The sequence below is a fragment of the Oncorhynchus masou genome, chromosome 15, assembly GCF_036934945.1.
Source record: "Oncorhynchus masou masou isolate Uvic2021 chromosome 15, UVic_Omas_1.1, whole genome shotgun sequence".
In the NCBI taxonomy this organism is placed as follows: domain Eukaryota; kingdom Metazoa; phylum Chordata; class Actinopteri; order Salmoniformes; family Salmonidae; genus Oncorhynchus; species Oncorhynchus masou.
In genome coordinates this window covers 41,299,511-41,312,084 of record NC_088226.1, presented here as the reverse complement: position 1 = coordinate 41,312,084, position 12,574 = coordinate 41,299,511, and the positions used below count along the sequence as shown (strand labels likewise).

At 46.4% G+C, this 12,574-nt stretch overlaps 1 protein-coding gene across 4 annotated transcripts in view; it reads left to right on the top strand.

The window, feature by feature from the left end:
• The window catches only part of szt2 (SZT2 subunit of KICSTOR complex), a 109,835-nt gene that overhangs the window by 71,216 nt on the left and 26,045 nt on the right, over nucleotides 1–12,574 (top strand). For 3 of the 4 annotated variants that reach the window (XM_064989284.1, XM_064989285.1, XM_064989281.1), the window contains 11 exons: nucleotides 582–779; nucleotides 1,254–1,492; nucleotides 1,791–1,954; nucleotides 2,919–3,016; nucleotides 3,349–3,481; nucleotides 3,656–3,783; nucleotides 4,782–4,829; nucleotides 6,245–6,366; nucleotides 6,536–6,718; nucleotides 9,383–9,650; nucleotides 10,305–10,384. In XM_064989284.1, the coding sequence (XP_064845356.1) occupies nucleotides 582–779; nucleotides 1,254–1,492; nucleotides 1,791–1,954; nucleotides 2,919–3,016; nucleotides 3,349–3,481; nucleotides 3,656–3,783; nucleotides 4,782–4,829; nucleotides 6,245–6,366; nucleotides 6,536–6,718; nucleotides 9,383–9,650; nucleotides 10,305–10,384 (1,661 nt within the window). The remainder of the gene's footprint in view (nucleotides 1–581; nucleotides 780–1,253; nucleotides 1,493–1,790; nucleotides 1,955–2,918; nucleotides 3,017–3,348; nucleotides 3,482–3,655; nucleotides 3,784–4,781; nucleotides 4,830–6,244; nucleotides 6,367–6,535; nucleotides 6,719–9,382; nucleotides 9,651–10,304; nucleotides 10,385–12,574) is intronic. The other variant, XM_064989282.1, reaches the window with a different exon arrangement.

The window sequence follows — 12,574 nt, the reverse complement described above, 5'->3', positions numbered from 1 at the left end:
CCTCATCCAAATAATTACATGCATAAAAACATATATATATATATATTATTTGCATATAGCTAACATCTTTAATTGGCAAATATGATTTATGCTTCCTAGTTTGTTTGAGAAAATGCAATTTGTTTCGAAGAGTAAAAATAACCTCCTCTCATGTGGTAATCTACTGCGTTGCCATGTGTTTGTGTAAGATTATTAATTAGAAGCCTTCTACCTGAGCTGCTTAAACTCTGCTGGGCTCTGCTCTACTGGGCTGTCTATAACACCATCATTAATCAGGTGTGCTCTGCAGTAGCCTGATCACAGGTGTGTGTGTGTGTGTGTGTGTGTGTGTTTGTGTGTGTGTGTGTGTGCGTGTGCGTGTGCGTGTATGCGTGCGTGCGCTGTATAGCCAACTCCTATGCTCATAGTCACAATGTGATCATTGCTAAGACAGCACAAACAGAATTGGGACCGAGCTAGTTCAATGACCATAGGAGTTGGCAAGACCACACAAACAGATCTGGGACCAGGCTACAGTAGTTCTGCTCATGCTCAGTGCAATCCTCATTAGTCATGAATCTGCCTTTCCTTCTTCCTGACAGGGTCAGAGATGAGGGTGCGTTTTGACATCTGGGAGCAAGGTAACGTCTCGCCCCTCCAGCTGACAGACAAGCTGCGAGGGGCCCTGCGCCACGCCCTCTGTGACGTCATCATGGAACTCCGCGTCCTGCCGAATCCCCTGTGTCTGGAGACGTTCTGCACGACACCGGGGAGAGGGCAGAGCGAGGACTCCACTAACGGTGAGGAACTAGAACTACCTTCACAGTACCTGCTTGGTAAAGCTGGGACAATCAACAGAAAAAGGATCGACACCGACCATACCGATCACTTATCACAGGCATTTTGCTGATATCATTCATTTGCAATAACTACCCTCTAGAGAAATGTGAAGTTAGAAATGAAAGTTTTGCTAACATGGGTGGTTGTTAATGGGACAATTGATGGCTACAACCATCAAACTATCAGTAGTACTTTTAAAGGGTAAGAAGAGAAATTATGCAGATTGTTGTAAACGTGTCATTCTATTTATTGTTATCGCATCAATTCAGGCAATTTATCGCGATACGGATTTTTGTCCATATCGCCCAGCTCTACTGCTTAGTACATATTTTTTTCCTTTGACCTGCACAACGAATGCAAATGCTTTATTGGTCTTCTTGGAAAGTAAATTGTCTAATGTTATCAGGTTCATCATCTCCACATCTTTTCCATAGGTCTTATAAGTCCTCCTCCATTGGAAGCAAAGGAGGGGAATGACCTGGAGGTTAGGGAAGTGAAGGAATTTAAGGACAGCTTCCGGCCTCGTAGTGGCTCTAGGAGGGTTAAGAACAGCCCCTCCCCTATCACCCTGATTCCTGCCCCCATTGGGACCACCCCCAACACCGGACCAAACACCCCTGAGTCCACTACACCCACCGGCAAGACCACTCGCCGAAGCTTCTGGGAAATACTGGTGAGTGAAGTTCTCTTTCATTGGGTTTGTGATGTGTTGTAAGAGAGGATTTTGTCCAAAATGGCACCCTATTCCCTAATGCAATACTTGTCTATTTCTGCTAGAGTGGCCAAAACTAGTTTACTTGATTAGGGAATAGAGTGCCATTTCAGAATCTTTCATAAAACATGTGGGTCTCCTCTGAGTTTAGTTCTGTCAGTGCTACATCCATCCGAGATCAACATTTCTATCTACATTTGGATTATGAACCACCGTGTTGCCGTTTCAGTCAGTGAGGAAATGATTATCCTCCCTACAGAGCAAGCCAGACTCCTCTGAGCTGGGGAGCCCGAAGACGACAGACGACATCGTGCAGGAGAAGGGGGAGGAGGGTCGGACACGCAGGAGACACAAGACGGAGAACGTGAAGCAGCAGTGGAGCCAGGAGAAGGCCATGGCTGTAGAACTGGAGCAGGCCCAGAGGTTAGAAGATACACAGGCTGGGTTCAAATCCAATCGTTTTTTTTTCTTCCAAATGCTTTTTTTCCCCTTTTTTTTCCTGTCTGCATTTACAGATGGGCGGAGTTAGAACTATTTCATTGGTTTCATTGTGACAGGCAAACTCAATCAGGTACTTTTCTGTACACAGAGAAAATACCACTTGAACCTAGGTCTGGTCTCCGCTGTTTAATGTGGCCGGATTCAATATCTCATTAAGCCAAGGAGAAGGCATTGAGCTACACTCACTGGACAGTTTATTAAGTACACCCATCTAGTCCCGGGTCGGACACCCCTGTGCCTCCAGAACAGCATGAGTTATTCCGAGCATTCTACAAATTGTAGGAAACGTTCCACAGGTATGTTGGTCCATGCTGATGCGATGGCATCACGCAGTTGCTGCAGATTGGTCACTGGTACATTCATGCTGCGAACAGCCTTTTCCATCTCATACCAAATATGCTCGATTGGGTTGAGGTCTGGGGACTGTGCATGCCACTCAAGTAAACTGAACTCACTGTACCTACTAAACTGGTCGGTGAGTGTATGGAGAAAGGCAGGATCCATGATTGGCTGAGATAATGGAGGGGGATAAAAAAACTACTTTCTGGAGGACAATGCCATGCTGACTGGTGTTCATTCTTAAAGAGATGGGTGGGGCTAAGGCTTAAGAGGGGTGTGACTGATGCTGAATGTGTGTACACGAAGAAGAGCTCTTTAGAAAGTGTGGAAATCATTCAAAAACATTTCTTTTTATCCTACTTGTCTCCAAAGGATCCGTTTACACAATAAATAAAAAAAGCTCACTTTCCCACGTTTCCCCCCCAACTGCAGTGTATGATATAGAAGTTTTTTTGAGGACATAAGCTCCATCCTGAATACAGTCACAAATGTGGAGTGTTCGTCAGTAGTATTGCACTGTTTAATGGGTGTGTGTATTTTCCAACAGGAGACATGTGTCCCAGCTAGAGGAGGGTGACATTGGGACCCTGCACCCTCTATACCAGGTCACCTGTCAGCCCTGGATCACCTTCATGGCTAAACTTGGTGAGTGGCTCCTCTGCCCTCTCCTCTGCCCTCCTCTTTGCACTTCCCTTACCCCTATCCTTATTTCTGCTGGAGTGTAGAGGAGGGAGAAGATGGGAAGGATGGGGGGGGTTATAGAAAATATTGTTTTTTTTATATCCCAAATTGCACTCTATTCCCTCTGTATAACCTCTCTGGTCAAAGTAGTGCACTATACAGAGACTATGGTGCTATTTGGGACGATACCATTGTCTCCTATCTATTTTCTGCGAGAGGTGTTCAATTTGAAGGTTAACTCTCATTTTCTCTTATTTCTCCTCCTTTTCTCTCGTTCTTTCTTCTGGTGTAAACAGGATGCCCGTCGATTCAGCAGTGCACAGCTGAGATTGCCTCCCAGTTTCTGCTCCCGCCCATCCTTACAGAGATTGTCAATCTGGTCAGCTCCCTGGCCAGTGACACCGCAGTCAAGGTGTTTGAGAGGACAAGGTGGGTCATTTTGAAATGATCACGCATACACATATGTATACATTATTATCAGGAAAGCATCTATATACACTTTTCTAGGACCATTAACACATCTTTCAAGCGAGTGTTGTACGGATATTGTTTCGATATGAACTTACTTTATCATGGTTTTGTGTTTTTTGTTTGGTCCCCTAGTTGTCCCCAAGGAGACATGTTTGCTCCCCTGCCTTTGATCCACCACCTCAGCCAACCGCCTACCACCTCTAGAACCTTCATCCTCATTGGACGGAACTTCCACCAATGGCATTGCAGCACAGAGCAAGGTACCTGCATAAGCCAGAGTTCTATTATCCCTGTGCTTTTGAATGTAGTCACTGTTCACTGTTTGCTGAAGCTAATGTAGCAGGTGTAAAAAGACGCCTGAGCAGAGGTCCCGCATCCGGTTTTCAGGGGAAAAGGAGGTCCGGTGGAATGAACTGTATCTCTGAAAAGCGGATGCATCCGGCTCTTAGCAATTCTGCTACGGGTGTCGTTTGTTCGACCCTTGATTTGATTGACTTTTTAGATTCATGGAGTTAAACATAGTCATTGCCCTTTGCTAGTATTTGATGATCATTTTATACCTCAAATTATGCCTCATTTCCTTTATTTAGTTTTTTTTTGGGGGGGGGGGGGGGGGTGATGTGGTACCTTTTTCTCCTCTGTAACTTTGGGATTCTGTGGTCAACCATGCTTTACTAACTGACTTTATGGCAGCAGCAAATTGAGAAATGAAAAAGTGGGAAATACTACATCAGCATATTACTGAGAGATATTATTACGATGCTCAGCCTCCCAGCAAGCAGGAACACCATAGCAGAACTGGGCCCGAACCCAAATACTCTATCCTAACCCAACCTGGAACATTTTGCTGCTAATTTACTTCTAAATTACTCATTGCATCAAATCTGTTTAGATAGATTCTCTCACTTCAAAAACAACACTCCAATGGCATGTTACTATTAGCTATTCCTAATTATCAACTGGAGATGGGTGTAGAAGACTAAAGTGCACGATGTACACGAAGGCGTTATTTCGAAGCTTACCCTGTCACAACATGCTCTGTCTGCTCCTGCGCTTTGGGTTCTCGTCTCTCTCCTCTGTCCCTCTCTGACAATCACCACTGTTGCTGTGATCTCTTCTTTCTTTCTTTTGCAAGCATGTCTGTCTGTAGAGTTAGCGGAGTATCTCTGTGTAGCTACTGTAGAACTGTCTTGTTGTCTGTGCCTGCACCCTGCCAATATCATGCTGTTTGTTTGTGCTCATCTCCGTTTGCCCACAGAAGACAGTTCAGATGATGAAAACATCCCTGAGATTAGTAGGTTCACACGTAAGTCTCACTCTGCCCCCTCCTCATTGTAGGTTCACACGTAAGTCTCACTCTGCCCCCTCCTCATTGTAGGTTCACACGTAAGTCTCACTCTGCCCCCTCCTCATAGTAGGTTCACACGTAAGTCTCACTCTGCCCCCTCCTCATTGTAGGTTCACACGTAAGTCTCACTCTGCCCCCTCCTCATAGTAGGTTCACACGTAAGTCTCACTCTGCCCCCTCCTCATAGTAGGTTCACACGTAAGTCTCACTCTGCCCACCTCCTCATTGTAGGTTCACACGTAAGTCTCACTCTGCCCCCTCCTCATAGTAGGTTCACACTTAAGTTCACCCCCAGCCAGCCCCAACCAAGCAACGTTGGCTCTGGGCTATTCTGGTTTTATGTCTACGTTTTAAATTCATGTCGAATTTCAAATTCAAAGAATGTGTCCCAAAAAAAGAACGGTAAAAAAAACAGGATTTGTACTGAATGCTTCACTGAATGCTTCACTGAATGCATGTTGTGAGCTGTGCATCATATAATCATGTTGCTTACGTGGCTTCATACGGAGGACCTTATACCTGTGGAATATGAAGAGTTCACACAGTTTCTTCTGTCTCGTCTCCCTCCAAACTTTTATATTTCAATTCCAAATGTCAACTCAAATCTCACAATTTCTACTCTCATAAAGGGCTACAATTTATCTTCAAGCTTAACTCTCTGGCTGTCTGGCAAAATAATAGTCAATTTCTTAGAAAGGAAATGTTTTTTTCCCCTTCTTCTCTGCCTGCTCTAAAGGCAGCAGCGGAATAGCCCCCTACATGCCTCCCGAAGACTGGATCTGTGAATAATTGTATGCAACTGGTCTTTGGGGGGCTTAAAAAACCCTGCTGAGATGTTCTCTGTCTGATAGGATGTAATGAGAACCGTCTATTATTTCATCTTAATAGCACCGTGTTCAGAAATCACTTTCCCACCATAGGGTGACTTACTGTCCGTTTAGTCATATACTTGATGGTCAGATGGTAATATACTTGATGGTAATCATATACTTGATGATCATAAGAGATGCAAGATTCTCAGTCTGTGACATTATTAAGGTCCCCTTGTTAAATTGGTTGTCGGCCTGAGTCCATCCTACCGTACCATCCTTATCTTGGAGACTGCGCTAGAGTCTGGTTCAGCTCCGGGTTCTCTCCTGTCTGTCCTCTGTCTGCTGTGTCAGGTTGGGGTCGATTCCATTACATTTCAGTCAATCCAGGAACTAAAATTCCAATTCCAATGCGCCTCATTGCTTGTCGATAAAGACAAAATGGAATTGGAATTTCAGTTTACTTTCGGTATTGACTGAAATAAATGGCATTGACCCCAAACCTGGTCTGCATCATTCCCCTGCGTCCCACTCTCACTGTCTTCTCTCTCCCTATTGGTCCAGCTCATAAGGGCTTCCAGCGCTTCGAGGCCTTGGAGCAGTCTGATTGTTTCAGTCCAGGGCAGGCCTCGAGGGGCGTGGCCCCAAGACAGAGGCTCCTCCTCATACACATCCTGGATAAGAAGGTGAGGAGAGGAGGTGGGGGAGTGAGTGGTGGGTGGGTGGGTGGGTGGGGGTATGTATGACACAATTTGGCCCATTTATTTCCACCCGTAGGCTATGTGAGGTGGGTTGATCTCAATCTCAGTGTTGATCTATGTCTCTCTCCATCTCCTGCCCTCTCCCCCTCTCCAGGTGACCCTGTACACCTATAACTGGTCGGTGGACCTTGGTGTGTCTCTGAACCGGGGACTGGTCAGGCTGGTCCAGTGGCAGAATGCCAGGTCCCACGTTGTCCACTGCCTCCTCAATCAGAAGATGGGCCTCTTCCACCACTACTGCTTCTCAGACACACCGGCCCACGCAGACCTCAAACAGGTAAACCGTTTCTCAGAATCACCTTCACTCGCCGAGTACATTTACGTGGAACCACGAATTATGACCTAGTGAAGTGGCGCTGACCGTCGCCTTACGACACTGCCAATCTCACACGGAGCCGTCATTCTGCCAGTAACCACAGTCGAACATTCATGCGCACACCAACGCCATCACCGAGGTACCGTATCTAAATCAGACACACCTGCCCACCAAGACCTGATCAGGTAAACGCTCAATCTCGCGCACGGCACAGCCATCTGCTTGAATTCGTCACGGTCTACCACTCTTTCAGCATAACTGTGGCCTATAGGTATGAAACATATGCCCACACACAATATACAGATGGTGCAATGTGAGGCCTGGGAACAATGTCCTGGTGGTTTAAATGGGGGTTCAGTCAGGTGGAATCAGTCTGTTGGTTAGTGTAACGGCAGTGTCTGGTGGTACAGCAGGGTACACACAGCTGTCAACTCCTGAGGGTGGGGACTGAGATTCCTTTCACACGAGCAGGTACTGTGTGTATACACACACACACACACACACACACACACACACACACACACACACACACACACACACACACAGAGACACACTGCCCTCTTTCCCTCTAGTGGGTAGGCTACCTGCTATTGCCTTTGATTTCCCACTCTCTCATTCTGCTTTCTTGCTTCTCTTCTTAGCGAAAGCTGGGAGGGGGGTCTTGTCACTAAATCCCCTCCCACGTCTCTTTTCCCATCGGAGTTTTAAATGGCAGCAGTGTTAATATTCCTATTGCGCTTGTTTTGATCGGAGCCCTATTGGGCCCTGGTCAAGAGTAGAGCACGACATTGGGGGGGATAGGGCGCCATTTGGCACACGCCCCCTTTGGTGTACTCTGTAGATTCTCCTTGGTCTTTTAATACGGAACATCAACATGACCTAGTTTTCTTCCCCCTCTCTGATCATCCCTCCCTCTTCCTCCCTACCTTGGTATGACATGTCGGCACCGGGGCCTCCCTTCCTCATTCCTTCTGTTCCTCTTCTTTTGCTTCTCCTTTTCAGTCAACGTTCCCGTCAGCGTCCTTGTATCTCTCACTCCTTTTGATATGCGCGAGGAGAGGAGCAGAGAGAATGGCTGTGTGCTAATTCTCACCCTATTCCCCTTGTTAGTGCACTGCTTTTGACCAGGGCCCACGGTGCTCTGTAGGGAATGGGATGCCATTTGGGACCACAGTGAAGAGAATCACTCAGCTCTCTGACTTCACAGCCCCGTGTTTTTAGTTCCGTAGCTCTGGGGTCAAAAACAAAGAATGCCTATCATTTCTGAGCAGTCTGCACGAGTGCCGATACACAGGAGACAGAAGAAAGGCGAGACGTATTTTTAGGGCTTTGAGATGATTTTGCAAAAATAACATTCTGTATTTAATCTGTCATAGAAACAGTTTTGCTCTGCCGCTTTTCTTTTTACTGGGAACATAAGAGGATACACACACTGCATTTTGTTTTACAACACTTTTCTTTTTACTGGGAACATAAGAGGATACACACACTGCATTTTGTTTTACAACACTTTTCTTTTTACTGGGGGGGGGGTCATATGATTAAAACAGCCTTCTAACATTTTACCACCGTGCAACAACCCGATTTGGAGTGCAAAAATGTCAAATTAAAAGGAAAAGAAAATCTCCCAAACTTTCTCCTGTTTCTCCCTCGATGCCCTCACTCTTAATCGCCTCTCCACTAACGAATGCTGACAGAAGGCAGAATCAGAGCGACGGAAAATTTGCCCCCGCAGACTGTCATCTGTCACTGTCCTGATGAGGAGCACAGTGGGCACCAGTGCCCAGTTCAACCCCCCTTGCCCTGCGGGCACAAGACAGACACTGGACAGAGGGTTCTGCCACCCTGGGGCATCTGGGCCCTCCTCTTCCTCGTCCGTTGCCTTGGTCCTGCCCAGCAGCCGTTAAGCTGCTCCGTTGCACTAACTTGCGCAAAAGTTCCCCTGAGCAGAGGGGAGAGGGGGTGTACGGACATATTAGCTGTGCAGTGTCAGTCAGGACATGCTGTCCATGAGTCTCTGTGCCATCTCTAGAGCTTCACCAGTCCCTGCCACAGTTTGAGTCAAGGGCTCTGTCCTAGTTCTGTTAGGCATATCAACTAGATCATGGTTTCAGCCCTACCAGAGTTGCTCTGTACATTTTGATGTTTATGGGATAGGTTTCTACCTTTTAGGTTCATCTAAAATGTGTGTGTACAACTTGTGTCCTGGTAGTTCGTTTTTTTACACAGTGTAATTTGGAGTAGGAATTCAGATTTGTCAGATATGAGTTGCATTTTTGTTGTTGTTGATAACAACCCATATGGTTTAGGCTTGTTTCAGGCACCGCGTTCATGTCTATTTAATAACATAATCATTGTCGTGGCATGTTCATATACCAGAAAGTTACTTGTTCAATAACTTGGAGAGAGCCTCACAGCTTCTACGCCCCCCTCGCACTCACTCCATCGCACTCACTCCATCTCCTTATTTTACTCTTTCTCTGTTCCCTCTCTCGCTCCCTCCTATCATCTACTTTCTCTCTCCCCTTTATCTCTCTTGCTCCCCCTCTCATCATCTTCTGTTTCCTCTCCCTCTCTTCCTCTCTCAATCTCTCTTGCTCTGACTCTTCTTCTTCTTCTCTCCAGGAGCCCAACCCGTTCCTGAACCCAACCTTGGAGGCTGATGCCCTGCTGAGGAGCCCAGTGCCCCCCGTACCCAGCAAGGACCAGGGCAAGCTGGCTAGCTCCGTCCGCTCCCTGGCCCCCCTCCACTTCCCCTCAGAGCTGGTGCCCTTTGACGAAGCCCTCCGGGACATCGGGATGGGCCGCCCCCTGGCCAGCGCTCAGGACGGGGCCGACGTGGTGGCTCGGCACGGGGCCCAGCTACTAGAGGTCAAGGCTGCAGAGAGGAGAGGTCAGATATATGGGCCCAATGATGTGTATCAACACTGTATATGTTCTAAGATAATGTAAGGTTTATATTTAAGATTTAATGGTCAGATATGGTCACTCCACTCCTCACCCACCTTCGCCATATAACTAATACATACTGTGCTACTGTGCTATCTACTTTCCTACAGTTTAACTAATGCAATATTACTTAGGTTGAGAATGAAGTGGATATTTAAAGCATTTTGTTTTATAACACAACCGATGTTAATGTGTTGTAAAAGGTTTAATGGTGGTGGGGGGGGTTAGAGTACAGGATTCTCTAGTTATGTTTGTTTGATACAATGTGAGCCACACCAGTCCATCCAGCAGCCAGGCAGACAGGAGCAAAGATGAAGTAGACAGGTAGGCTGATTGAGGAGAGGGCGATGGTTAGTTCTTGGCCCTAACAGAGACAGGCAGATGGCTTTTAGCTCTGAGGGATGGCTACATGACCCTGGGAACTGTAAGGCTGCCCTATTGCCTATAGTAATGGCACCCTATTCCCCTTTATAGTGCACTACATTTGACCAGAGCCCTATGGGTAGTGCACTAAAGGGATTTAGGGTGCCATTCTGGACCCGCCGCGGGGCTGTGTGACCAACGAGTGTTTTGTGTGGATTTATCTCCACGTTGACAGAGATGGAGAAGCAGATGAAGATTGAGAACCTGTTTGTGACTTGGCAGCAGAGGTCAGCTCAGTCCAACATGCCCATCTCTGTAAGTACCGATCTACCGCAACCATTTTACGTCACATTTGACACTTGAGTCGTTTAGCAGACGCTCTTATCCAGAGTTACTTATAGCGGTGAGCGGGTGTACATTTTCATTCATTTTTCTTACTCATGTCTCGTGGGAGTCGGAACACACAACCCTGACGTCTCAAGCGCCATGCTTTTACCAACTGAGCTACGCGGGACCCTCCATTTTAGTCATTTCCCTCCCCGTGAAACGCCAATGGACACAAACACGCAGCACCGTAAACGACTCTGCTGAGGGGAAATATCAGCTCCCCTCTGTCTGACGATCGGCGCTATCTACACTATATATACCAAAGTATGTGGACACCCCTTCAAATTAGTGGATTCTGCTACTTCAGCAACACCCGTTGCTGACTGGTGTATACAATCGAGCACACAGCCATGCAATCTCCATAGACAAACATTGGCTGTAGAATGGTCTTACTGAAGAGCTCAGTGACTTTCAGTGTGGCACCGTCATACGATACCACCTTTCCAACAGGTCTACGTGTTAAATTTCTGCCCTGCTTGAGCTGCCCCGGGTCAACTGTAAGTGCTGTTATTGCGAAGTGGAAATGTCCTCATACTCTCGGTCATGTAGTGTGTCTTGCAAATGCGTTGAGTTCATGGGTGCTGGCAGGTTACGCACACAGCGGCTCTCCATCTCAAATACATTTACACACATTTGCATGTGGGCGCAAATGTTTTTTTATTTTTATGCACTGTAGCTAATTGATGTATATTTAACTATTGCCATGTATTAGTATTCTGGGACTTTGGCACGGATAAATAAATACGAGATTATTTTGAAGTAGTCCCCATGTTCAATAGTGCAACTCATTTACAAAGTTTGCAAGCTGGAGCATTTGAGCAGCTCTTAACGAGAGACGAGTAACTCTTAAGTTGATATTCTAGCAAGCATTGTGGAACAGTAGACTTCATATTATTGTAGGTGTCCTGGGACTCCCGAGCACAAGCCCACCAGTGCTTTCATCAGAGGCACTGCAAGATCTTGACAGGCGGCTAAGGGCTGGCACAATAATCCTATAATCACGACAATTATGGTCAATAACCTGTAACAACAAAAAGAAAATGTGATAATCGTCTTCATACATTTTAGGTGAAGAGGGGATTTAGCTTGATATTCAATTAGATAGACTTACATTTTTTTGACATGAATAGGGTGAAGTTTTAAGAGCAGAACAGCACGGCTAGGAAGAGAGGCTTAGTTGTATTCATTAGGTAAATCGCAGCGAATTTTCGAAGACTCATTACAATTATGTGGCAATAAATTGTTACCCAACATTACGTAATCGTCACGGAGTGTGTGTTGACATTCGTTCATGTTTCTGAAACACTCATTTCACAAAAATGCTATGTGGTGCGTGTGTTTTTCCCCAGCTACCTTCATCGTGAAAAGTAGATGGATGAAAACAACAGTGTGAATAACTGTTGGCTACAGTATAAACAGTAACACCACAAACACCACCAGTAGTCAGTCCCAATTAGACTATTGTCTATTGAGCTAGTGCCTGGTGATGACATTGTCTGTGTTCCCTGTGTGTGCTCCTACTCCTTCTCTCAGTAAGTTACCTCTCATCAGAGCAGGCTCAACCATTACTGCCCAGTCAGATGGCTGGCTGGTTGCCTGACTTGGTCCATCCACAGTGGGGGACCCATCTCCCTTCACTGGCCCTTTAGGTCTCCTCAGATCTGCCTGCCGGCCGCCCGTGGCTTCCCGACTCTGTCACTGACGTGATGGATTAGATATGAGAGGAGATCACATCAGCTCAACAGACGGTGTTGTCTTCTGTCTGTCTCCCCTTCCCTCCTATATTACACACGTGTGTGTGTGTGTGTGTGTGTGTGTGTGTGTGTGTGTGTGTGTGTGTGTGTGTGTGTGTGTGTGTGTGTGTGTGTGTGTGTGTGTGTGTGTAAGCTGCTGACTTCGAGGGAGTGATATCACAGGTTGTGCTGACAGCCTCTGTCCCTATTTATACTTTTCACCACATTAAATAATCGCACGGAAAATTATCACAGCACTGCCTTGCATAGCTAATACGCACTAAGCTGTGTGTGTGTGTGTGACTGTCTTCCTGTCTCCTTCCTGATACCTGCTCAGGCCAGACTACGATAGAGCTCCCAGAATGCCTTGGGGCAGGGTTAATGG